General features: G+C 42.5%; 3 protein-coding genes across 5 annotated transcripts; all 3 read right to left on the reverse strand.

The window, feature by feature from the left end:
• Window positions 1-1,025: 1,025 nt before the first annotated feature.
• daxx (death-domain associated protein) lies at window positions 1,026-12,431 on the reverse strand. Its single transcript, XM_068333619.1, has 11 exons — window positions 12,155-12,431; window positions 10,777-11,064; window positions 10,154-10,606; window positions 8,929-9,060; window positions 8,708-8,824; window positions 8,250-8,481; window positions 7,059-7,225; window positions 5,124-5,274; window positions 4,270-4,708; window positions 4,069-4,183; window positions 1,026-3,879 (listed from the first exon to the last, which is right to left on the reverse strand). The coding sequence occupies exons 2-11, from the start codon at window positions 11,014-11,016 to the stop codon at window positions 3,820-3,822; spliced, it is 2,106 nt and encodes a 701-aa protein (XP_068189720.1). The 5' UTR covers window positions 11,017-11,064; window positions 12,155-12,431; the 3' UTR covers window positions 1,026-3,819.
• A 552-nt stretch (window positions 12,432-12,983) lies between these two features.
• Window positions 12,984-18,137, reverse strand: LOC137607760 (tapasin-like). 2 transcript variants are annotated; one of them, XM_068333713.1, is made up of 8 exons: window positions 17,962-18,136; window positions 16,869-17,048; window positions 16,023-16,271; window positions 15,578-15,937; window positions 15,168-15,491; window positions 14,512-14,613; window positions 14,226-14,248; window positions 12,984-14,148 (listed from the first exon to the last, which is right to left on the reverse strand). In XM_068333713.1, the coding sequence occupies exons 1-8, from the start codon at window positions 18,020-18,022 to the stop codon at window positions 14,137-14,139; spliced, it is 1,311 nt and encodes a 436-aa protein (XP_068189814.1). In that variant the 5' UTR covers window positions 18,023-18,136; the 3' UTR covers window positions 12,984-14,136. The 2 variants fall into 2 exon arrangements, with proteins under 2 accessions (XP_068189814.1, XP_068189813.1); XM_068333712.1 differs by lacking the exon at window positions 14,226-14,248 and having other exon boundaries at window positions 17,962-18,137.
• Window positions 18,138-19,561: 1,424 nt separating this feature from the next.
• Window positions 19,562-22,658, reverse strand: psmb8a (proteasome 20S subunit beta 8A). Of its 2 annotated transcripts, none has more exons than XM_068332383.1 (6): window positions 22,371-22,658; window positions 21,910-22,051; window positions 21,489-21,600; window positions 20,845-20,974; window positions 20,136-20,239; window positions 19,562-19,973 (listed from the first exon to the last, which is right to left on the reverse strand). In XM_068332383.1, the coding sequence occupies exons 1-6, from the start codon at window positions 22,518-22,520 to the stop codon at window positions 19,817-19,819; spliced, it is 795 nt and encodes a 264-aa protein (XP_068188484.1). In that variant the 5' UTR covers window positions 22,521-22,658; the 3' UTR covers window positions 19,562-19,816. The 2 variants fall into 2 exon arrangements, with proteins under 2 accessions (XP_068188484.1, XP_068188483.1); XM_068332382.1 differs by having other exon boundaries at window positions 19,567-19,973; window positions 20,136-20,340; window positions 22,371-22,655.
• Window positions 22,659-23,076: the final 418 nt, after the last annotated feature.

The following is a 23,076-nucleotide window of genomic DNA, read 5'->3' on the forward strand; positions in this document are numbered from 1 at the left end:
TTCTGTGTCGGGTTCTCCACATCTCCTGGAGTCCGACTCTTCTTCAGTCCAGTGAAGGTCAGTAACCGGCAGCGTCCTGCGTGTTCGGGCGCAAAATTCCCTGAATGCTTGAAAGTATATATTTTATTTTCCAGTCTTGGAGAACTTCCTGCCTCAGTAGCTGTGAAGGAGACAAATGAGTTTTATTCTTTATGACATTTTCTTGAAGGGTCGCCACACATTTCATGTTCTTCTGAAGAGGTTCTTCTGGTTGGAAGAGGAGCTGTTCAGACACTAAGATGTTTATCTGGCTGTTTGTGAAGAAAATACTAGTTTACATATGAACTCATTAGTTTGTGGTAAATACAATGTTTGTGAACAATCCTGACTGACAGAGGATTTTGAACTTCCATAACAGAATAAATTATTAATGAGTAAAAGTGTGTTTCCTCTCATTCTGAATATTACAATTGTTTTCATGTAAATTGTGATTGATTGGCAAAAGAATCTTCAGTTACAGTTTTGAGGTTTAATAATTTTAAGACGTATGTGGAAACATTTTGTGGTTAAATTTTTTGCCATTTTTCTCTAAAATCACAATTGTAAATTAACACTGGGATGTTTTTCATAGAGAACAATTTATCAAAGAAAAGGAGATTTAAGTTCTGTTTTTATCAATTTACAGAGATATTATTTTAGAAAAGTTATTGATTTACCTAATAATAATGACTTCATGCACACGTTTACTGTTACGTATCCTAGAGGTGTGACCCCTTGTGGTCGCGGTTGGTACTGGAATTAAGAAAAACAGACTGAAATGACAGGACTATTGGGTTTTTTTTGTGACCTTTGACCTCAGGTGTTTCCTCTGTGCTGCAGAAATGTCTGGAGTTTTGGCTCCATGTATTTTCCTCTCAGTTTAAGATCTGTGATCCTCATGCTGGAGCTCATTGGGAACATGAAACTAAAGGTAACCTGTAATGAAAATGCCAAAGTCGACAATCCAAGAACACGTGGAAATTGAAAACATGTAGTCTGAATATATAAAAAAAAAACATTTTAATCAAAAAAAGAAAGAATTCACAGTGAAAAACTGCTGCAGCGCGGCTGACAGGTTGTAGCTACAACTCCTCTTCCGCTCAGCTTCAAAGTGTTTACCCACATTGTCCTATTGAAGTAAAGAGAAGAAGGAGCTGGAGGAAAAAGTAAAGACAAAGGTTGACTTAAGAATAAAAAACATTAGAAATTTTTCATCCATATGCTAGATATTTACATAAAACCAGCCACCGACTCAGTTTTAAATAACATGGTTGCAAAAAAAATCATTCATGAGATGCTAGAGGTCGGAGGGATAACACTGCCCTTAACAACTAGACAAACTCAAACCTGATGACAACTGGGATGTAGAAGCTTTACAATCTGAAGGGCGTGTCGGTATGAACACATCATGGGCCGACAGAAGGGATGCAAACCAACGACTAATAGAAACATCTGTCAGGAGACAGTTTCTCATAGCTTTGTTAAAAAACCACAACAACCCATAAAATTGAAATTATTTCATCAATGAATTTATGTTTAGGAGCCATGAAGTTTCTTCAGTGTAAAATAACGGATTTGATGGGTTGGATTCGGATGACAGCGGATTGATTTTAGGCTGTGATTTAACTACGAGAACAAAAGGAGCAGTCCACCCAAAAAAAACCGAGACGCCGTAGAAAGTCATTCTTTATTCTCTGGAGCTCCACGGCCAAACTACCATAAATCAATGAGCAATTTATGGTTATTTATTTTAAAGGGTTAAAAATAAACATTCAAAAACAGACCAAAAGACCTCATTCATTCTCATAGGGTGGAACCCCAATCTGTAATCCCAACTGGATTGAGGACGTCTGTGGTTTTGTGATTTCAGTGGTTCTGGAGTGGGAAATAACACTCCTACAATAAAACTTCAGTTTAGAAAGATGATGTTTAACACTATTCAATTTAGTTTGGAACCTTGCTGTTTCGGGGGACGGGGGGGGGGGCTACACCGTATGAGCAGTTTTGCTTTGAAGCCCCAGAACGATGACTTCCCTTCCTCTGACTAAAGACAGGACAGAACCACGAGGAAACACTTTTTCCAGAGCTGCTTCGATGACATCGATGCATTTTTTAACTCATGTCAACAAATCTCTTGTAAAGGTCATGCTCTGGTGAACTCTGGTGAACTCTGGTGAGCTCTGGTGAACTCTGGTGAGCTCCTCCAGCAGCAGGAAGGTGTTTGTAGAAAAAAACAAGCAGTTATCATCTGCTATGATAAAAGACACGTAACACGCAACAGCGTCTTCCACCGGTGTGGACAAGGGCGCTCCAAGACACTCAGATTCACTAAAGACCCTAAACCTACACACACACACACACACACACACTCACACACCTGAACGTTGAGATCAGCTCCACACTGAACACACTTCTACACACACATCATCAATGTGTCACAATCACACGACATGATTTCCTGAGACATCGTGGATGATGATTTGGCTTTACCACAAACGCTGATGCAGAGAACCACCCCCACCCCCCGACGGTCTGGTGGGTAGCTGTCCGATGTGTTTGCATAATGCTGGTGATGAACGGGGCGACGGGGGTGGGGTGGGGGTGGGTGGCGCCTCACGGCAAGAAGGTTGTGGGTTCCATTCCCTTCTGTGATGAGTTCGCCTGCTTCCTCCCCCCCTCCAGAAACACGTTCGTAGGCGTGTTTGTTCGTCTTTGATGTGGCAATGAGCTGGCGTCTCATCCGGGGTGTACCCTTCTCGTCCACAGCCAGTTGAGACACGTAGATAGATCACAATTGTCTCATCTATACATGTCTGAATGGATGGTGACTGACAAACAGGAAGCAGGCGGAGGAACACGCTCCACTCTGGATTAATAATCCCTCATTTTTTTCTACCTCAGATTTGTTGATCAAAGGACAAATATGGAATACTGCTACTTTTTTATTTGTCAGCATCCCTCAATCCTGCAGCAAACACTGAATAAAACTGATTTCACCTCATAGATGCAGAATTGAACACATTTGGAAAGGGGAAACGTCAAAATGTCTTCTCTAGCAGGGGGGGGGGCATGTCTAAAAGTAGAAACCAGAGCTCAGCCTAACGCCTGGACACCCCACCGCCCACCAACACACCATCCTTAATGCAAACATCTGATCAGAGGAGAAACATGTAAACAAAACGACCGTCAGCCGACGCAGCCGCCGCCCCCACAGGTGGCTGAAAACACCACGGACCCCCCGCTGCACCGATGGAGCTGCGATGCTGTCAGGCACTGAGTACGCAACCGAGAGTCTAGAACCAACAGGGAGAACGTCCATCGTTGTTCAGAGCAGAAAAAAAAAGCTCATTTCAATGCTACCAAGTTCAGCTGTCGCACTGGAATGGTGAGGAACCTGCAGCAGGTTTGGAATCCTGAAAGTCCAACAGATGCAGACGCTTCCTGCAAAAAATGAGACATGAAAATCCCCACGTCGGCCGAAGGCTCTCCACCAAAATACGAGGACAGTGGAAGAGGATTTCTAAAAGATTTTTCCTAAAATCACACCCTGTTGACGTCGGATCTTTCCAACTTTGAAAGGAAAACGATTTTATTTCCTTCACAAAAAACCATTTCATGAAAAACGTCACAAATTCCCGGTGGAGCCCAGCGGAGCCTTCACAGCTGTCGTTTACACACACAAAAATTTGCTTGAGATTTCTCTTCCTTTTCCGATCGCACTGATAAAAATGTTTCCTTAGAAAGCCATCGGCCCCCGTAGGTGACATGCGGAAGACTCTTGCTGCAACGGGAGGTCAAAGGTCATTCCGAATCCGACAGGACGATGATCTCTTCCGGGTCACACTGAGTGGCCACGTTGACCTGGAAACACACGTGGAACAGGGAGGAAAGGTGAACTCAGACCCACGTGGAACTGGTTTCTAACTTTACCACAGAACACGATGTAAACTAGATTGAAGCGTTCACACATCAACGCTCTAAACCGGATTAACCTGTCGTATTTCTCTAGTGAGGGGTCACTGATGTGTGAATGCAGCCACTTGGACCCACCTTGTTCTTCTTGGGTGGGGGTGTTGACGGTGAGTGGAGGGTCAGATCCTGGATGGGTGTACTCGCTCGCGTTGACTCCACCTTCAGTGGACTGGAGTCAGTTAGATCCACCTTACTGTGGAAGGAAGAATGGACGGGGGGGGCTCAAGTTTCTATCACTTAAAAAGCTAAAATACGTCTCCATCTTCTTCATGAACGTACCTGTCGGTGATGATTGTACATTCGGTTTCTTCCCTCTTTCTCTTCTGGTTCCTAAACATCCTGGATCCGGTGGGTGTCGACGTACCGTTGGTCGTCGTGGTTACTGTTGTGAGTGACAACGGCGGCGTTGAAGTGAAACTGCTTCTATCTTCCAGCATGGGTGAAACAAGTTTGCAGGGGTCCTCAGGTTCCTCCAATTGAGCAAGGCTACCATTGGACAACGGGTTCTCCTTAGCAGTCAGCGCCGACTCTGATTGGCCGGGGCTGTTGGAGGAGGACGGGACATCGGGCAGCGGAGACACGTCGGAGAAGAGATCACAGGACAGCGGACTGAGTCCGTTTGTGACCGGCGTCTGGCCGTCGTCGTTGTCCAGCGCAGAAACGCTCTCAGACGCCACGTCCTCCTGGGGGTTACCGTCCTCTTCCTCATTCTCATCGTCTGTGAGAGAAATAATCACCGTCACATCTCGTGTGTGTGTGTGTGTGTGTGTCACCCTCCACAAAAGACACGCCCTGGTGGGCAGTACAAACTTTAATTTTACTACTGCAGGTTTTTGGAGTCTGTTGGCTCGTTTTGTCCTGGATCTGAGTAAAATATGTCTAAATGATGTAATTTCACCAGAAAACTCCCTCAGATCCTAATTCTCGTCCTCGACTGGTCGATTCTTTGTATTTACAGTATTTTCCGCACTATAAGGCGCACTTAAAAGCCTTTAATTTCTCAAAAACCAACAGTACGCCTTATAGTGCAGAAAATAATAAGATTTATGGTTTCACTTTCCCTTAATGTACGGATTCTTTCTGGTCGTTCTGACGGTAAATGAAGACGAGCTTCATGAACCATCGGCTCCAACCTGGTCCGTCCTGCTGAGCGCTGGCCTGGAGCTCTTCCTCAATGTCCGGGTCTGAGGATTCATCCTCGTCTTCGTCGTCATCGTCCTCCGCCTCCTCTTCTTTCTCTTCTACGTTCTTTTTATTCTCCTCTTCTTTCTCTGATTTGTGGCCCTGAACAGAAGGTGAGGATCAGACAGGAACAGGAATCAGGTTCACACCAAAGTTTTTTCTGCTTTGAAAACAAATTCATGCTGCAGGTTCAATTTTTATGTCTGGAGGATAAAAATAAAAACTATCACGTCTGTGAGTTACTGTGGAAACCATTTCTGATACGTATGAAATGTCTGAATCTACAGTACAGACCAAAAGTTTGGACACACCTTCTCATTCAAAAAGTTTTCATTATTTTCATGACTATGAAACTTGTAGATTCACACTGAAGGCATCAAAACTATGAATTAACACATGTGGAATTATATACTTCACAAAAAAGTGTGAAACAACTGAAAATATGTCATATTCTAGGTTCTTCAATGTAGCCACCTTTTGCTCAGATTACTGCTTCGCACTCTTGGCATTCTCTTGATGAGCTTCAAGAGGTAGTCACCGGAAATGGTCTTCCAACAGTCCTGAAGGAGTTCTCAGAGATGCTTAGCACTTGTTGGCCCTTTTGTCTTCACTCTGCGGTAGAGCGCACCCCAAACCATCTCGATTGGGTTCAGGTCCGGTGACTGTGGAGGCCAGGTCATCTGGTGCAGCACCACATCACTCTCCTTGTTGCTCAAATAGCCCTTACACAACCTGGAGGTGTGTTTGGGGTCACTGTACTGTTGAAAACTAAATGATGGTCCAACTAAATGCAAACCGGATGGAATAGCATGCCGCTGTAAGACGCTGTGGTAGCCATGCTGGTTCAGTATGCCCTCAATTTCGAACAAATCCCCAACAGTGTCACCAGCAAAGCACCCCCACACCATCACACCTCCTCCATGCTTCACGGTGGGAACCAGGCATGTAGAGTCCATCCGTTCACCTTTTCTGCGTCGCACAAAGACACGCTGGTTGGAACCAAAGATCTCAGATTTGGACTCATCAGACCAAACCAGATTTCCACCGGTCTAATGTCCATTCCTTGTGTTCTTTAGCCCAAACACGTCTCTTCTGCTTGTTGCCTGTCCTTAGCAGTGGTTTCCTAGCAGCCCTTCTACCATGAAGGCCTGATTCACACAGTCTCCTCTTAACACTTGTTCTAGAGATGTGTCTGCTGCTAGAACTCTGTGTGGCATTGACCTGGTCTCTAATCTGAGCTGCTGTTAACCTGCGATTTCTGAGGCTGGTGACTCGGATGAACTTATGCTCCGCAGCAGAGGTGACTCTTGGGTCTTCCTTTCCTGGGGCGGTCCTCATGTGAGCCACTTTCTTTGTAGCACTTGATGGTTTTTGCGACTGCACTTGGGGACACTTTCAAAGTTTCTAACAGTCTATTCAGTAGGACTATCCGCTGTGTATCCACCTGACTTCTGCACAACACAACTGATGGTCCCAACCCCATTTATAAGGCAAGAAATCCCATTTATTAAACCTGACAGGGCACACCTGTGAAGTGGAAACAATTTCAGGTGACTACCTCTTGAAGCTCATCAAGAGAATGCAGAATGTGTGCAAAGCAGTAATCAGAGCAAAAGGTGGCTACTTAGAAGAAACTAGAATATAAGGTGTATTTTCAGTTGTTCTACACTTTTTTGTTAAGTACATATTTCCACATGTGTTAATTCATAGTTTTGATGCCTTCAGTGTGAATCTACAATGTCAATAGTCATGAAAAGAAAGGAAACTCATTGAATGGGAAGGTGTGTCCAAACTTTTGGTCTGTACTGTATATGTTTTAATTTTGTGCCTTCATGAAAACATGAAGGCATGAAAGTGGTGACCCTCCTCCTCCTCAGCTGTCACACCTCTTTCTCCCTGCTGGTTCTCTGCTGCCGGCTGCTTCTGTCCTGCTCAGAGTCCTCTTGTTGGACAGAATACTTGGAGATGACCTCCTCCAGGTGGGTCAGCGCCACCTCCCTGTTTGACTTGAGCTTCCGATGGAGCGACGGGTCCTGCAGGGCGGGGTCGGAGGCTGGACGGGACGACGGAGGAAAAAGAAACATCGATGTTTAGTTACATCGATGTAAACGACGATGACAAATCCTTGTCGATGGCTTTTTAACATGAAGAGGAGGAGATGAAGAAACAATGAGGTGACACAGAGTCCAAAAATAATAATATCCATCAACAAGTGGAGACAAAATAGTATCAACGGTTTTTCCTGAATTACAATCCAGTTATTCCATCGGTCCAATAACGTTTTGATGTCCAACAGATTAACGTAAAATCGTGTCGCGGCGACAGCATGTGTGTCAACTCCAGTGTCAGGTTGTTTCCTGCTGTTTTAACACTGTTTCCATTTATTAATTATAAGTATTAACGGGGTTTTACTCCTGTAGGAACTAAATGATGTAGGAACCAATATTTTCAGGTTAGGTTTCTTCCCGGAATCATTACCAGCTGAACATTGAATGTTTAGCTATTTGAGAAACTTAATGGAGATAAAACAGAGTAATCAAACATAAAGGGGCGTGTCTGACTTCTGATGACCTGGAAGTGACATCAGCGCGTCATTCACGTCATTGTGGTGGAAAACTTTAGTGGATTAAAGCTGGGCTTAGCCTCTACACCGCCCACGAGAAAATTCATTCAGCAGAGGTGGAGATGTTAAAGTTACATTAGGATACATACAGGATTTTATTTCATTATGTGTTTTTATGTTTGTAATTGTTTCTGGTGAGTCTCAGGCAGGGGTCAGCAGGTCGTATGTGGCTCTTTAGTGCCAAAACATATTCTTTTAAACGCTCTTTGAACATTTTAGGTTGCCGACCCCTGGATTTAGGGAACAATACTTTAGTATTTAGAATAGTAATGATATTTGAATGACCTCAAATGGTGATTATAGATTGGAATTTAATAAATAACGACTTACAAACAATTCAACTCATGAACAACCTCTTGGAACCAGTTGTGTTTGTAGGTTGAGGACTGCGTGTCCTCACATCTGCTGTGTTCACACAGAGTTTCCGCGTCCCGTCTTTCTCGGGAAGCCTTACCGGGTTTATAGGAGTCGGTGAGGTGTGAGCCGAAGTTGAACACCATGTCCTGGTGGCGTCTCTCCTGCAAGCGCGTCCCCACGTCTCCAAACGCCTCTTTAGCAAATTGGTTCATCTGTTTTCTGGTCAGGAACAGGTTGTGGCGCTCATTGGCACGAATCACCTGCTGGAGGATGTCCTGGAAATCTGGAGGATTCCTCCGTGCTTCAGCGCTGTTGATGAAGCGCTCAATCTGACGGGGGAGCACAGACACGGGTCAAGGAAGAGCAGATGAGAGAAGCTGCATAAACAGAAGGCCGTGTCTGTGTTCTTTCTGCATCTTTGATTTGCTTTGTGTTGTGGAAAATATCACAAACAAGTTGATTAAGTTGAACCACTTTGGTTGCTGTGGTTTAGACCTGCTTCTGTATTTACTGGATACTTCTAGCGCCTCTATTGACACCACCACCAAAGCTCACCTTCCTGTTGATCTCAGGATAGCGTGTGCCACTGTAGGGGATCCTCTGTTCAATGACTCGGCCTGTCAGCGTGCTGCAGCCCTTCAGTTCACACAGCTTGTCATAAATCTTCATCATCTGAATGAGGACAAGTGTGACAAGCGGGTATAAAGGTCCTCGTTCCAGCTCTCAGCTCCATTTCTAACCAGTGGAGCCCAAACCGACATCACGTTCAGCCTGACCTTGCGTTTGAGCTTGTTCTCCTGGATGTACGATGACTCTTCGGACCCCATGTCATCTATACTCAACTCGGACTGCTGCAGGCGGTGGATCTCGTCGTTGTACACCTTCAAAAGGTTTTCCAGGTACGCTATCTGGGAGAAATTGAAAGTAGAGTTTTGCCAAGTTATATATTTAGAATCAAAGACAAAGAAAGAAGACAGAAAGAGCAGAATATTGCAGGTTCAAGTTGAAGATCATCTGAATTAGTCTTAATATTGTAGTGAACTGTCAGTCACAAGGTAAGTGACTCATAATTAGCAAAATACCTGTTCTGTTTCTTAACTTTGTGGAATGGAATAGAACTCAGTTCAGAACTGAAGAAGGTTCGTAGGTAACTCATCAACTAATAAACATTTCCCCTTTGCAAATGTTAAGGGGAAAGGTTCTGGGCCCAAGGAATTCGGCAGTAACAATTATTAGGTAGGACTGCTAAGGAAAGCAATGAATGTTAAAATGAATAGATTTTAGAGGATGTTTTTTCAACATGTTCAACTTCTGTGTGGATGATTGTAAACATTTATCAATCAAGTAAATTGATTCTCACATAGTAAATCTTCCTACCCTCACTTATGGTCATGAGCGATGGGTCGTGACCGAAAGAACGAGATCGCGGATACAAGCGGCTGAAATGGGCTTTCTCAGGCGGATAGCTGGTGTCTCCCTTAGAGACAAGGTGAGAAACACTGCTGTTCATGAGGGGCTCAGAGTAGAGCCGCTGCTCCTTCGCGTGGAAAGGAGTCAGTTGAGGTGGTTTGGGCATCTGGTGGGGATGCCTCCGGGACACCTCCCTAGGGAGGTGTTTCTGGCACGTCCAGCTGGGAGGAGACCTCGGGGCAGACCCAGGACCAGGTGGAGGGATTATATCTCAACACTGGCCTGGGAACGCCTTGGGATCCCCCAGTCAGAGCTGGTGGATGTGAATTTGGGGCTCCCTGTTGAAGCTGCTGCCCCCACGACCCGACTACGGATAAGCGGTGGAAGATGGATGGATGGATAGTAAATCTTTTTAACTGTTCTTTCCTTTATAATTCAAGGGGACAAAACATTGATTGTGACATGATTTTGTTTTGAAACTATGTAAAACCAAAATTCTGACAACTTCAAGCTTTAGTGACAGTCATGATGCTAATCAGTGTAATCAGCACAAAACAATCAAACATTTGACTAGCACTTTTAATTACTAACCTGTTTCCTGGATGCCCTGTTCTTCTTTTTCTCCAGGTCCTGCTCCTCCTTATCGTTCCTATTTCCCTGCAGCCCTGAGGTGGAGGGTTGTGTATCATGTGCTGCTGCAGTCGTCCTGTTCTCCAAGTCCACCACGGCTTCAGCTTCCTCTTTATTTTTAGATGTGCCAGAGGTAGACTGAAAAGAACTTGACACTGAGGTACACGGCTCATGATTAACTTTGACCAGCGCCTGCCTCCTCTTGGCTGAATGCTGCTTGAGTACAGTACACAGTTCATAGATGTAGACATAGGTTTTGGAACGGTTCTCCTGAGCACGGGTCAAACAGCTTCCCAACGTGTTCCTAAATGCCACAGATGACAGATAGTCAGGAGAGGCCTTGGAATGCTTTGCTTGGAGGAAGGTCAAGACCTCGGGGCAGTCCTGGGAGTGAGCAGAGCAATGCTCTACAAACTGGGAGGATGGAGAAGAAAACAGGAATGAGAGGATGAGAGTGACAAAAACAGAAGGATGGACAGAAAGTGAAGACAGCAAAAAAATTAATAGCAACACTGCGGTAATGGAATGACTACAACCACAATTACTGACTAGCCACACTGGATAAATCCTCAGTTTAAGCTCACCTCAGAGAACAATCGGTTATTCTCTGCCTGCAGAACATGCTTGTCCTTCTTTGCTGAGGCAAAAGGTGACTTGGTAATGTGAATAAGAACAGGCTGCTGCGATTCCAGTGGTAAGACATGTTTGGCTTGATGCTGAGAGGACGAGGTGGATGGAGAGCAGGAGGGTTTAGAAGTCTCCTCTTCATCGCCGTCATCAAGGACTACGATCTGATCTGCCATCGAGGCAGGAGCCACTGCCATTGAAGGTGTTGCCTTATTTCTGCCTTCATAAAATAATAATCAACCAACCTGTTGGACCCCACATGTCTCACACACACACACACACACACACACACACACACACACACACACACACACACACACACACACACATACACACCAGTGAACCATGAGCAATTACTTACTTAAAAACCTGTGAAGCCAACAGCTACCTGGACTTCACAGCCTCTCTACTTTAATTATTTGGAAAGTATGAGAGGCTAAAAACCACTGGAGATTTTGATTACAGCAATAATTTCCGCCATTATATTACATACAATGGTCTTGTTTAATCTGACACCACAAAATAATTCATATTTTGATATTAACTCATTACATGACTTTGTAATAACACCCCAAAAATATTTCATTATAATTTCCACGTCTTGAAATTTTTTTCCATCAGAGATTTATTGAAATTTTCCATAGAATCCTGTTCACTAGAACACAAATTAGAATATAGATTATTATTTTCTAATATATCAATCAGAATCTGAATCCTTATTGATCCCAAAGGGGGAAATTGCTCGTTGTTCCAACTACTTCAGTAACCTGTATAAAGACAAACTCAGAATAAGAATAAAGAATTCTCTTATGTATCTCCAGTTCTTTTACTTAATCGTGAACAAATTAAGCCATAAATAAACCAGGGAAAGCTTTCCCATTCAGGATGACCATGATGATGGGATGGTGAACACGGACTGATAATGCTGCATCAAGGGAGTCAAAGGATACGTTTGACAAAATCACATCACATTTTGTACGTTCCTATGTCTGATTGTAGTCAATACATAGTCAAGGACTAATAATATTTCCCTTGCATTATAATAATGCTCCATCTTATATTATCTGACATTAACATGTCATCTGTGAACAAAGAAATGAAAGTGACAGTAAAGGGTTTCGTGATTACTGTTCATTACCACATCAAAACACAGGGATGCTAATAGCACAAAGTGATTAGCATACGAGGGGACAAAAAAACAACAAACATTAAATGCCAAAAACATCCGGTATTGTACATCAAGTTTACACAACAGGGAAATAACCAAATGACACCAGAGCTACGGGGAGACACAAGGAAGGACTGAAGTCTCAGACACGACATAGCGACACTTACCGGCCTGTAGTTGAGCTCTCTGCCGTTCAGCTACTTCACATCATGAAACTTATGTTTCTGATGTCGCTAATATTAGCATTCAATAGCTAAGATTAGTATGTGAGCGAATAAATGAAAAAGTAATGTTCCCACGGAAAATTCCACATTCTATTTCTGTAATCCAATTTGCAAGGAACCTTATTAGGTTATTAAAACTCTATTTTAATTACAACAGACTATCTTTATACTAAAAAAATAACGCTCAACAACTTCGTTGCTGTCGACTCGAGCTCGAAAGTGTACCCGCTAAAGTAAAGGCAGCATCGCTGCATCTGATTGGCTGTTGGCCGGTTCACTGACAGTAATGTCATTTCACATTGGGCAGTTTTCTTCTTCTGCGTCTCCTTTCTTCTTCTTCTACTACTACTATTACTACTTCTTCTTCTTGTCTTAACGTTTGCATTAGTAGCCGATTATTGTATTAGCGCCATCTAGTGGCCGGGTCGTGGAGCAGCTGATTGGACGAAAACAAACGAAATCATCTCTCTAGTTTTTACAAGAATTATTCCAAGGCCAGCTGCGTTCTCCTACCTTTCCATTTACAAACACAGCTCACGGACTCAGAACTCTAACCTTAATCCAAATCACAAACAGTATAATAAATGTATGCATTGTAATGGGTGCAGAATGGGAGTACTCACCTGACTCCCATCTCGCAGAAATCACTTGAAAAACAGGATCCAACTGGAGAGTGACAGAATCAGTCATTACGTAAAAGCTACCATAATGCTTAAGACACGTCTCATATGTCTAAAAGGAGCGGGACAAAAATAAATTCCTTTACCACCAATTTATTTCTGAACCAACTCTGGTTTTATTTAGTTTCACAGTAAGAAATGTACCAGGGTAGTCTCTCACACTCAAAAGTTTGTGGAAATTTTATTTTAAAGTATTACTGACGAGATCAATGCAGAAAACACCATAGCCACAGCATTTCTCTTCCATACACACTTACAGAAGATTTTCACAAGCCATATCCTACTACAAATGGTAATGCAACATTTTCAATTTTTTAAACAATAAGGCTAACTGCCTCATTTCAGAGGGCGTACATATTAACAAGTCACTTGCTGTTTTATTTTCTGATACAAAATAATCTTTCACCTCAGACAATTAATATGCTTCAGCATTTAATTCATGTTTCTATGTAAAGTAAATACCATCTAATCTAAGGCTCACACACATAAAGCCTCCTCTCTGTGTCCTCACAGATAAAAAAATATTTTGCTTACAAACATATGGGAGCATACAAATTAAATTTATTATTACAATATAATTCCAAGGTTTTACATATATTACGACAGTTTTTTTTCTCTGTAATGTTGAAGATAAGATCAAAATATGTATTCAAGGATACAAAGAAGCTCATCTCTATTTGTATTCTGATTAAAGTTAAAAAGTGCCTCAAACAAGAGATATCAATAAAATAATTAGCAAATTAAAACACAATTATGAGATGCACACATTTTAGAGCAGATGTACAGCAGGGAAAAAGAATATTTAGTCATCCGCTGAGGTCTGTAATTTTCATCATAGGTTCACTTCAACTATGAGAGACAAAATGAGAACAAAAAATGCAGGAAATCACATTTACAGATAAATTCTTTAAAAAATCTACAATGTGATTTCTTGGATTTTTTTCTGACTTTGTCCTAATAGTTGAAGTGAATGTTGAAAATTTCAGACTGCTCATCTTTTCAAGTAGGACAACTCACACAATCAGTGGATGATTAAATACTTTTTTCCCCCACCGTAGGTAGAACGTACTCATTCATAACACATATGCACATAGATGGAAAAATACAACCTCAAATCCTCAGTTTGGCTAGGGCATAAGAAAAGTCACACCCTAGAGTTACACCATTCTTCATGAAAGCCCATAATAAGAGTGAAAATAGAAAGTTTCAGTGGTTTCAGTGAACAGCAGTTGATTTTGTATTTCTTTAGTTGTTTTTCTGTAAGTGAAAGAAGACAGATGTTATCATTAGGGTTAGGGTTACATTAGGGACATTCAGTGGAACAATGACATTACCTTGTCGTTAGCCTGCAGTGACTCTAAACACAGCGGAATAAAAGAATAAAAGTTATTGATACAAACAGAAAGTCAACTGAAATAATTCACTGTAACGTCTTTAAGATCATCCCATAGAAATTCTTCCTTTAAATCCCCTCTACGCATTTTTAATCTTGCATTAAATGCTGACGTGGTATCAAGACTTCTTCGACTTGAAATCATTAAATTGTGTAAAAACAATAGAATTGTTATTCTTATACACCAGACATTTTTCTTAGATGCTGCTCCCAAACCAGTTTCTTACCTGAGCTGGTGAAAGTCCAAGAAATGAACTTGATCAGACCGTAAAGCACTAGTGCTACGCCCACCATCGCCATGGAGTCCTCGATGGAGGGTGTGCTGAACGCTGCAGAAGGCAAAAGACAGAAAATCTATTTACCTGAAGGCTTGGAGAAAATAATCCACTCAGCGTCTAACGTGCATCAGACATAGAACATTAAATATTACTACAAGTGTTGATTATACATTTGTTCTATCCTCGTGTACCGATCATTCTGACTCACTTGATCACCTGGAGGGACAAATGTTATTACAGCAGTTCCTCGAGATACGAGCTGCTTGACTTTTTAATTGCGGCTCTTGACAAAAACATTTTTGGCATACAAGCAAAATCCGAGATGCGAACTGTCCTTCAGGACTAGACGGCGGATGGATATAACACTGTCTGAGACCGGATCTCGTTTTTTCCCACATTAAGGATGTTAAGGTAGCAGAAAACTACGTCACATGATTTGCTTTCTTCATTTTTTTTTATAATTTAGGGGGTTTGGGGATTTTTTACAAGTCTGGAACAGCTTGAAATGATTTGAATTATTTGAAATGGGGAAATGTTTGACTTACAGTCACAGACCGGATTAAACTTGTATCTCAAGGTTCTACAGTAAAACTGCTGCACATTACCAATGACATTGACCGTCACGCTGGTCTGCTGTGTGCCGCTGGGGTGTGTGGCCACACAGCTGAGCTCCCCTCCTTTGCTGAGGCCCATGCCGGTGGTCTCCAGCTCCAGGCGGGAGCTCTGGCTGTAGGTTCCATCCCAGGCCTGCCTGTGTCCCGTCATGCTGCCCGCTCCCAGAGACCTGGACTTGCCATCGGCGCCTTTAAACCTCCAGCTCAGCTCCAGGGAGAGGGGGGCGAAGCCTGACGCCTCGCACTGGACGGTTAACGCTTGTCCAGGAACGGCAAGAGGAAGAGGAGACGGGTGGATGGACAGGGATGGAGGTTCTAGACAACATGACGACACCAGAAACACAACGGTGACAATCTGACTTATTAGAACTCGTTTGTGAACGCCTCAGACGTCTCCCCACCTACGATCTCCAGCTCCACCGTCACCTGAGCCACCAGGTAGGGCAGGTACACGGCGCAGATGTACTTCCCAGAGTGATGCACTTTAGCTTCACGCAGGATCAGGGATGCGTTTCCATTTTTGTGCACGTCTTCGAAGTCCAGCGTGGCCTCCCCCTCTTGCGTGTCCACAAAGTGATCCGTCTTCCCGTCGTAAGCCACAACCAATCGGCCGTCACCTCTGAACTGGTAGCGCCACTCTAAGGCGAAGCCAGACCCGGAGAGAGGCGAGGAGGGGTCGGTCCAGAAGCTGCAGTCCAGAAGAACTGGTTCTCCTAGTCTGGACTGCACAGAGACGGTTCTGGTGGACACACTCAGGATCACTGGGGCGGGGGGGGGACAGAGTCAACCCGTTAGAGACGAGACACCCCGGTCAGAAACATCATCGCGTCACCCGTCAATCGTTACCGTCCAGCTCTCTGCTCGCCGTCGGCGCGCGTATGACGTTAGAAATGATCAGCTGATCGTTGAAACCCTGATTGGACACCGAGAACCAATCGGCTTGAAGGTACACGGGGCTTATGGCCGAGTCTGTGAGGGGGGCGACCCATTTGAGGGGGGAGGGCTGCGGCAGGAAGCGGTTCATCTCACACTGGGGCTTCTTGATGGAACCCATGGGGGGGTTCAGTGCGCTGTGGCAGAGAGTCCCGACCGGGTCTGAGGAAACAGCAACGCAGGAATGAAGAGAGAGAAGGAGGGGGGGGGCGAGATTTTTTCATTTTTTATTTTTAAAATCACGTTTATTTATAAAACCCAAATTACAAGACAATCACGTTGACACAAAATATAAAAAAAGAATTGACATTTAAAAAGCAAACAATGGTTGGGTTTTCAACAGTACTGTGTGTTTCCTGAACACAGAAAACATCTCAAACATTCATCAAACTTAAAATACACAGGTTGGTTTTTTTTGTTGTTGTTTTTTTAAAAAGAAAATTGAAAAAATAATTTACAATTCTCCACAATCATACTTTTTACTTTTGTTATTAGTTTCTTCAATCTAAAAACCTTTTGGTCTGTAAAACACTGGATTTTTTATTTAAAAAAAACAAAAACGGGTTGAGGTCAAGAAAGATTTTTTTCTACTTTGGTCCTTTTTGTGTCTTGCAGGAATTATTTTATCTTTTGCAAATCATATTTTTATGTTACGGCCTCTTTCAGACTCTTGTCATTTTCATTCTCAGAGCTATTTGTATCATTAGGAGAGAGAGACAGAGGTTCCCCGTCCTCTTCACCGTGTGACTTCACACTCACCGGTGATGGAGAACACCCGTTCGGGTTCGATGTCGGACGGCGCCCGTGGCGGCTGGCTGTGAGCGTCTCTTCTGATGTGAAGCAGAGATCGGATCTGGTTTGTGGCGCCGGTTAAACCTCCTCCTCGACCCGACACCTCCTGCACGAACCAGCACTCCAACACGGGGCAGCTGCTGCCGGCTGAGAGGATTGTTGTTAACCCCCATTATAAAAACACTACAGTAAAAAGGTTTGTGTCCATCCATCCATCATCCATCCATCATCCATCCATCCACCATCCATCGTAACGCCATATAACCATTATAACATTTGCAGCTTTGCTTGCTGATGCACAGGTAGATTTATCAGCTGCTAACAGTCTCCATAGCAACCAGGAGGAACCTGAGATGAAATTTGGACAATTTGTAGTTTGTAAAACAAGAACTAAGAATAGGAAGTGTTTGTTAGCTTCTTAATTTATGACGATGACAACAATAATCATAATAATAAGTTCTGGTTGTTTTTTTTTACAAACCTTTAAAATGTCAGGGTAACTCTGTTCCTCTTCACGTAACAACATCTGGTCCATCCATGAAAATAACGAATCAATGATAAAGGAATATTTCTATGTTTAATTTTGAGGTAATACACAAGTCTTGTCTTGTATTTATTTATCATCACTGCTTCTGGACTCTCCCCCCCTGCTCTGTTTCACTTTCAGTTTTATTGTCTCTGTTGGATTTGAAGATAAATGAACAAGACTCTGTTTTTCTGGGGAAAAAAAGTTCATCATAATAATTAAAAATTGTTCCTAAATGAAACATTTCATGTGTGTTAATTCCACGGACCAGAATGAAGTGGGTTCATTCTAAGGTAATAGTAGAGGTGTGACACTCACCTGAAGTCAGAAGTACCGTTATCCAAGTTTAACAAGGAGACCAACAATTCATTAAACTACATTAGATCATCAGTTTATAACTTGTCTGACTCTGATCTTGAATTATAGAATCACATTTCACCAAAATCGAACATTTAACGATCAGAAATTAGAACCCAAACACGTGGTGTTGGACTGGTTTCCACCCGGAGCCCCCAGCGGATCTTCTCCACCTACCGGGGCCGAGCCAGCAGGCCGCCGCCAGAAGGACCCTGTAGATCCACCCGAAGTCCGTCATCTGTCTCCTTTAGTCCGCTTCTCGGTACCAGAACCTTCAACCAGCTCGAACCGAGTGTGTTCGCCCTTCACTGCGCCTTCTTCCGTTTCACTTTCGTTTGCATGTTCCTGGTTTAGCCTAAAAACACTTCTAGAAACTACTTCCGGTCACGTTTTCAAAATAAAGGTTGTCCCGCCGTCATAAAGTTGCAGCAGATTGACGTAAACTTGACCAGACAAATGGCTGACAGCAGTACCACATTTAAACCGCTGGAGGGCGCTGCTGGACAAATAATATCCACTGGGAACTGCGCTGCGTTCAGGTTTCATAGGAGTCTTTCAAAATACGTCATCAACACGTTCGATCATCGTTGGGGTGAACAGTTCTTGATTGGAATCTCCTGCTGATCATCATTAACATGGATGAAACCTTTACGGCTGTAGTTCTGTATGGTCTTCGCGTGGCATATTCTAAATTATAATTTCAGGTATGTGTCATTTAGTTTTGATTTGTAGATTAACAGTTACAGGTGTCATAAACATGAACTTTTCAGAATTCCATTTTGGATGTCTGTACGTATCACAATGAAATTTACGCATATCCTAAATTGGAGATATGTTATAAAAATTAGGACGGGCTGGTAGAAATAATAAGAGAGCAACCTTCACCCTGGGCGGCTGAGAGGAAGAGGATTAGTAGCTGAAACCTAATCGGAGAAACTCCTCTTTCACCAAATTAAAAAATTGTTTTATTCAAAGAAGAAGACGTTTTATTCAAAGTTAAACTGAAAAGTGAAAAAGAAAATATAACTTTAATTCCAATTTTAACACCCAACTCCATAAAAAAAAATTGTGAATAAACTCAGTTTATTAATAACACTAAACTCTAGTCCAGTGAAACTTTTGCTGCAATCAGCATTTATAATAGTAGGCCATTCGTTCAATATCAAAATGAAAATGACCAAAACAAAATTTTCAGTAGAACTAGTGTGTATGTATAGTGTGGTAACGTGGTGGAGAATAAAAAATAATGGCTTCTTGGTGCTGCTAATGAGTCTTAAAATGTTATTACTGCATGCAGTATCTCATAGGAGATGGAAGTAATAAGTTATGAACAGTTTTATTAATATATTGATATACATTCTACATGTACAAGAGGAGTCCACTCAGCTCAAGTGTCTGTGTAATAACCTGATCCTGTATGGCGGCTCCGGCTCTACTTTCCAAGCAAGAATAAAGCCTGAAATCCAGCATAGGTGTGAACTCACCCACTATATGTCATGTAGTTTACATGACTAACATTTTGTCTGCCTTGTAACAAGACATGCTTATGCATGTTTTTTTAATTCTTTGTGCATTTTTTAAATCATTGAATTAATTACCCACGGTGCACTGGCGTTGCACCTGGTGTGTACCCTGCCTCACGCCCCCAAGTCCGCTGCGATTGGCTCCAGCAGCCACTCGCAGACCTTTGAAATGAAGTCGACTGACATTTATTTCATCATTAACATCAACATCTTCGTCGTCAAACTTGTGTAGCGCACGTCTGCGTGAAATCACATCAACGCAACTGTTCCCACTGTAGTCGTTTTATTTCTAACGAATGACATAAAAATATTGATTATTCTAGAATCAGCAGATACAAAATGCATCAGTTAAAGTTAAGCTAGAGGAGACGAACAGCGGTCTTTATTTGGAAGTGTCAGATCTTAACAGTATGATTAACACAAAATACAAATTACCACAGAGTCAAGTATTAAAATTTGCAGTGCTAGGGTTACACAATAAAGAGAACCGCAACAGGTTGACAATAATTTTAAATCACTAAATTTAAGTTCAAATGCAGGAAAAAAACCAGCTGTTTAAAACATTTGTGGGTCCAACTCAGAACATTCCTTTCCTGTAACGGTGGATCAGCTCTGATACGTCGTCCTGACACACCTTTATCCAGCCGTCCTCCTGCACGTGGTACACTAGACACACAGATAAAGGTACACACGTGAACACACACATCTTTACAAATATGTTCACACACGGGGGGGAAAAAACGACCAAATAAACTTTACAAACTCTGCGACTATTAATTCAGGATGTGAACAGAAATGACCTTCAGCAGCGTTGTCGGGGTAACTTACTGTTGACCATCCCTCCAGAGTAAGCATCCCTGTGTGTGGCGTGAGCGATGCCACGGCGACCCAGTTCGTACGCCTCCTCTACTGTCATGTCGTCCTTGTAACCGCTGTCCACCACACCGTAGGCGTAAGTGTTACCGCATCCGGTGGAGAACATACAACCAGAGAGACGCGTCCCATCGTCACTGACGTAGTACAAACCAGGGCCCTGAGCGGCACACAGTCTGTTAGACACGACATGTGCTGAGATCTAGTTCTTTACCACGTGTGGCGGATGGATACAACATCAGCTGGGACCGGATCTCCTTCTGTTTTGTGCAGTGAAGACATTTTACGTTTCTTCTTTTCATACTTTATCATTGTTTATGTAACTTATATAGAATTAATTATTCACAGGTTAAGTCTACATGTCTATTGGTTGATAAAAAAAATTTTTTTTTAAATTGTATGGGTTAGGGCTTTTTTACAAGTCTGGCACGAATTAAAAAGATTTTAGTTTTTTAAATGGTTAATTGTCGTTTGCCTTATGAGCTGAGTCACATAGAAATAGAAACCACAATTTATGATCACAATCCAATCCTACTTTCAAACACAGATGTGAAAATAGCAGCTTTCTCACTGTATTAAGGCTGCTTCAATGTTAATGAGCTGCTCCATAAATACGCATGAATAAATTAATAGATAAATGCTCAATAAACAGACTAATGCTGACCTGTTTGTCCCAGCCACAGATCATGCTCCCCATAGACAAACCCATGCCTCTGTAGCTCAGCATCATGTTGGACAGCAGCTTGGAGGCAGCAGCTACAGATATCCTCTGGTTGTTCCTCAGCCTGTACAGCCTGAGGAATCATAAATAGAGTCAGTGTCTTCCTGAGCTCATGAATGAACACGTGTGTGGACAATCAGACATAAAAGTAATTCAGGTTACATCTGAACCTGTGGCCTGAGGACTGAAAAATCACCCGTCACTTCTTTGTTCCAATGGAAATTTGAATTGATGTTATTTAAATGATGTAAAGTAGCTTAAATTACTTGATTAGGACACATGAAAAAAGCTATTTAAGTTCATTCATTCATTTAAACTCTTATCATCTGTTCCTTTTCCCACTGATTATGCCAGCTGGCAGCTCCCCGTGACCCGCTGCGGCGGATGAAGCGGGAAAAAATGGATGGATGGACTTTTCCGAAACTTTTAATTGAAATCTGTTCAGGGTTTTTTGAACGAGCCACACACACACACACACACACACACACACACACACACACACACACACACACACACACACACACACACACTATTTTCACGGATCACACAGTGATCGATGAAGCCCTTGGAAACACTACAGAACACACCTGCATTCTTTAGCCAGGAGTCTCTCCCAGTACTGACAGTCTGCAGCGCTGCCTGACATGGTGCCCAGCAGGTAGGGGTTGATTTCTATGACCTTGTTGACGGCATTGGATGCTGCACAGTTGAGAAGATTACAGATTTTAGAATGTCAAGACAAAGTATGTTTGTGTAGAAGCAAAGATTGTGTGTTGCCTCTGTCACTTTTTGTCATTTTTAGCTAATGGTCCGGAATCAGTGGTCTCTGAGACTGTTGTTCTTTTAGTAATCAGAGTATAGTTTGAAGTGACGTTAAATATTTCCACAGCCAGTCAGCTGAACTAATTTCCTTCATATTGACATATATTATAGATCTTTTATCCGTCCCATTTTTTTGAAACCTTCAGATCTAGAAGAAAACTGTATGGTCAAGAGGCAACATTTCACCTAAGTAACGGCCAGCAGAGGCTCTGGAGTCCACAGCCACGATGACTCCATGTCTGAACTTGAAGGCCAGGGTGGTGGTGCCGTGGTTCATCTCTATGCACACCCCTCCGTCACCGCTGCAGGACTTGAGAAACCCTGAAGGCTGAGATGAAACCAAGGAAGGGGTCTCAGTAGGACGCGCAACAGGACGCGCGCAAGCGTGTGCGTAAAATAGTCATGATGGACTAATACTGTGTGACACTTGTGCAATCACGTGTTCATTTGAACTGTTAAGTTTGGAATCAAACGTAACAGTTCAAATGAACACATGACATGAGATGTCATTAATTATTTTACACAGTGAAAACGATCTGACGCGTAAAAGATCTCGACCCACGACGCGTCCGACGCGTCACGCGTTCTGCCTGATTTACCGGATAGAATAACACGTTTAAATGTCTCACAGCTCTCCAGATACTCACGTCCAAACCGACAGGAACAGCAAATTCTTGGGTTTTGGTACCGAAACTGTAGTGGTTGGACCGGTCGATGAGATTCGTCCGTCCTGCAAAGGCAATCTGGCCTCGGAGTGAGGAATAAGGTTTAAAACCAGTGACGTCTAAAAGAGCCATGCTTTATTAAATTAATTACTTCTATACTATCTCTATTAGATCAAATGGTGACGTTTTAATTAATAATGTCGGAGACTAAACGCAGTTGTATCAAAGAATACTTCCCTATACCAGACAAAGAATTCGAAAGTGAAAGGGTGATTTTATGTTCTCGGTCGTTGTTTCCTCTTAAAGTAATGATTCAATCAATTCTAAACAATTAAGCCTGTTGTTTGTAATTCATGACCACGATTAAATTGCTTTCGTATAAAAATACGTGACAATCATAAATAAAAACTACTGTATGTGACATTTAGTTTTCAATAAGATGCTTGAACCAATAGCAGAGCTCTAAATGTCCGCAATCATCAGTTGTCAGGTAGAAATGCCAAACTCGGGTTTGCAGAATTCCAATTTTTAAACCAAAATTTTAACTGTTTCCATCGCAGATTTTCAACAAAGTTGTGAATTTGATTTGAGTGTGATCATCTTTTACTGGTGTGTCCATCTTCAAACAACTTTAAAAACCGTTTCCTTTACGTTTCTGTAGGCTCTATTCAACACTTAAAATTAATCA

The sequence above is a fragment of the Antennarius striatus genome, chromosome 14 (genome assembly GCF_040054535.1).
Source record: "Antennarius striatus isolate MH-2024 chromosome 14, ASM4005453v1, whole genome shotgun sequence".
NCBI lineage: Eukaryota > Metazoa > Chordata > Actinopteri > Lophiiformes > Antennariidae > Antennarius > Antennarius striatus.

Excerpts from the sequence above, each read along its gene's own strand:
- LOC137607760 (XM_068333712.1), bottom strand. The coding sequence starts at position 18,022 with ATGACGGACTTCGGGTGGATCTACAGGGTCCTTCTGGCGGCGGCCTGC. Across the intron at positions 17,049-17,961 it reads GGCCTGCTGGCTCGGCCCCG|CCGGCAGCAGCTGCCCCGTG; the intron begins GTAGGTGGAGAA and ends CAATCCTCTCAG. Across the intron at positions 15,938-16,022 it reads GGCGAGCAGAGAGCTGGACG|TGATCCTGAGTGTGTCCACC; the intron begins GTAACGATTGAC and ends CCCCCGCCCCAG.
- daxx (XM_068333619.1), bottom strand. The coding sequence starts at position 11,016 with ATGGCAGTGGCTCCTGCCTCGATGGCAGATCAGATCGTAGTCCTTGAT. Across the intron at positions 8,482-8,707 it reads ATCCTGAGATCAACAGGAAG|ATTGAGCGCTTCATCAACAG; the intron begins GTGAGCTTTGGT and ends CTCCCCCGTCAG. Across the intron at positions 7,226-8,249 it reads CACCGACTCCTATAAACCCG|CCTCCGACCCCGCCCTGCAG; the intron begins GTAAGGCTTCCC and ends CGTCCCGTCCAG.
- psmb8a (XM_068332382.1), bottom strand. The coding sequence starts at position 22,520 with ATGGCTCTTTTAGACGTCACTGGTTTTAAACCTTATTCCTCACTCCGA. Across the intron at positions 20,975-21,488 it reads CTCCTGGCTAAAGAATGCAG|GCTGTACAGGCTGAGGAACA; the intron begins GTGTGTTCTGTA and ends ATGATTCCTCAG. Across the intron at positions 20,341-20,844 it reads TCTGTGGCTGGGACAAACAG|GGCCCTGGTTTGTACTACGT; the intron begins GTCAGCATTAGT and ends TGTGCCGCTCAG.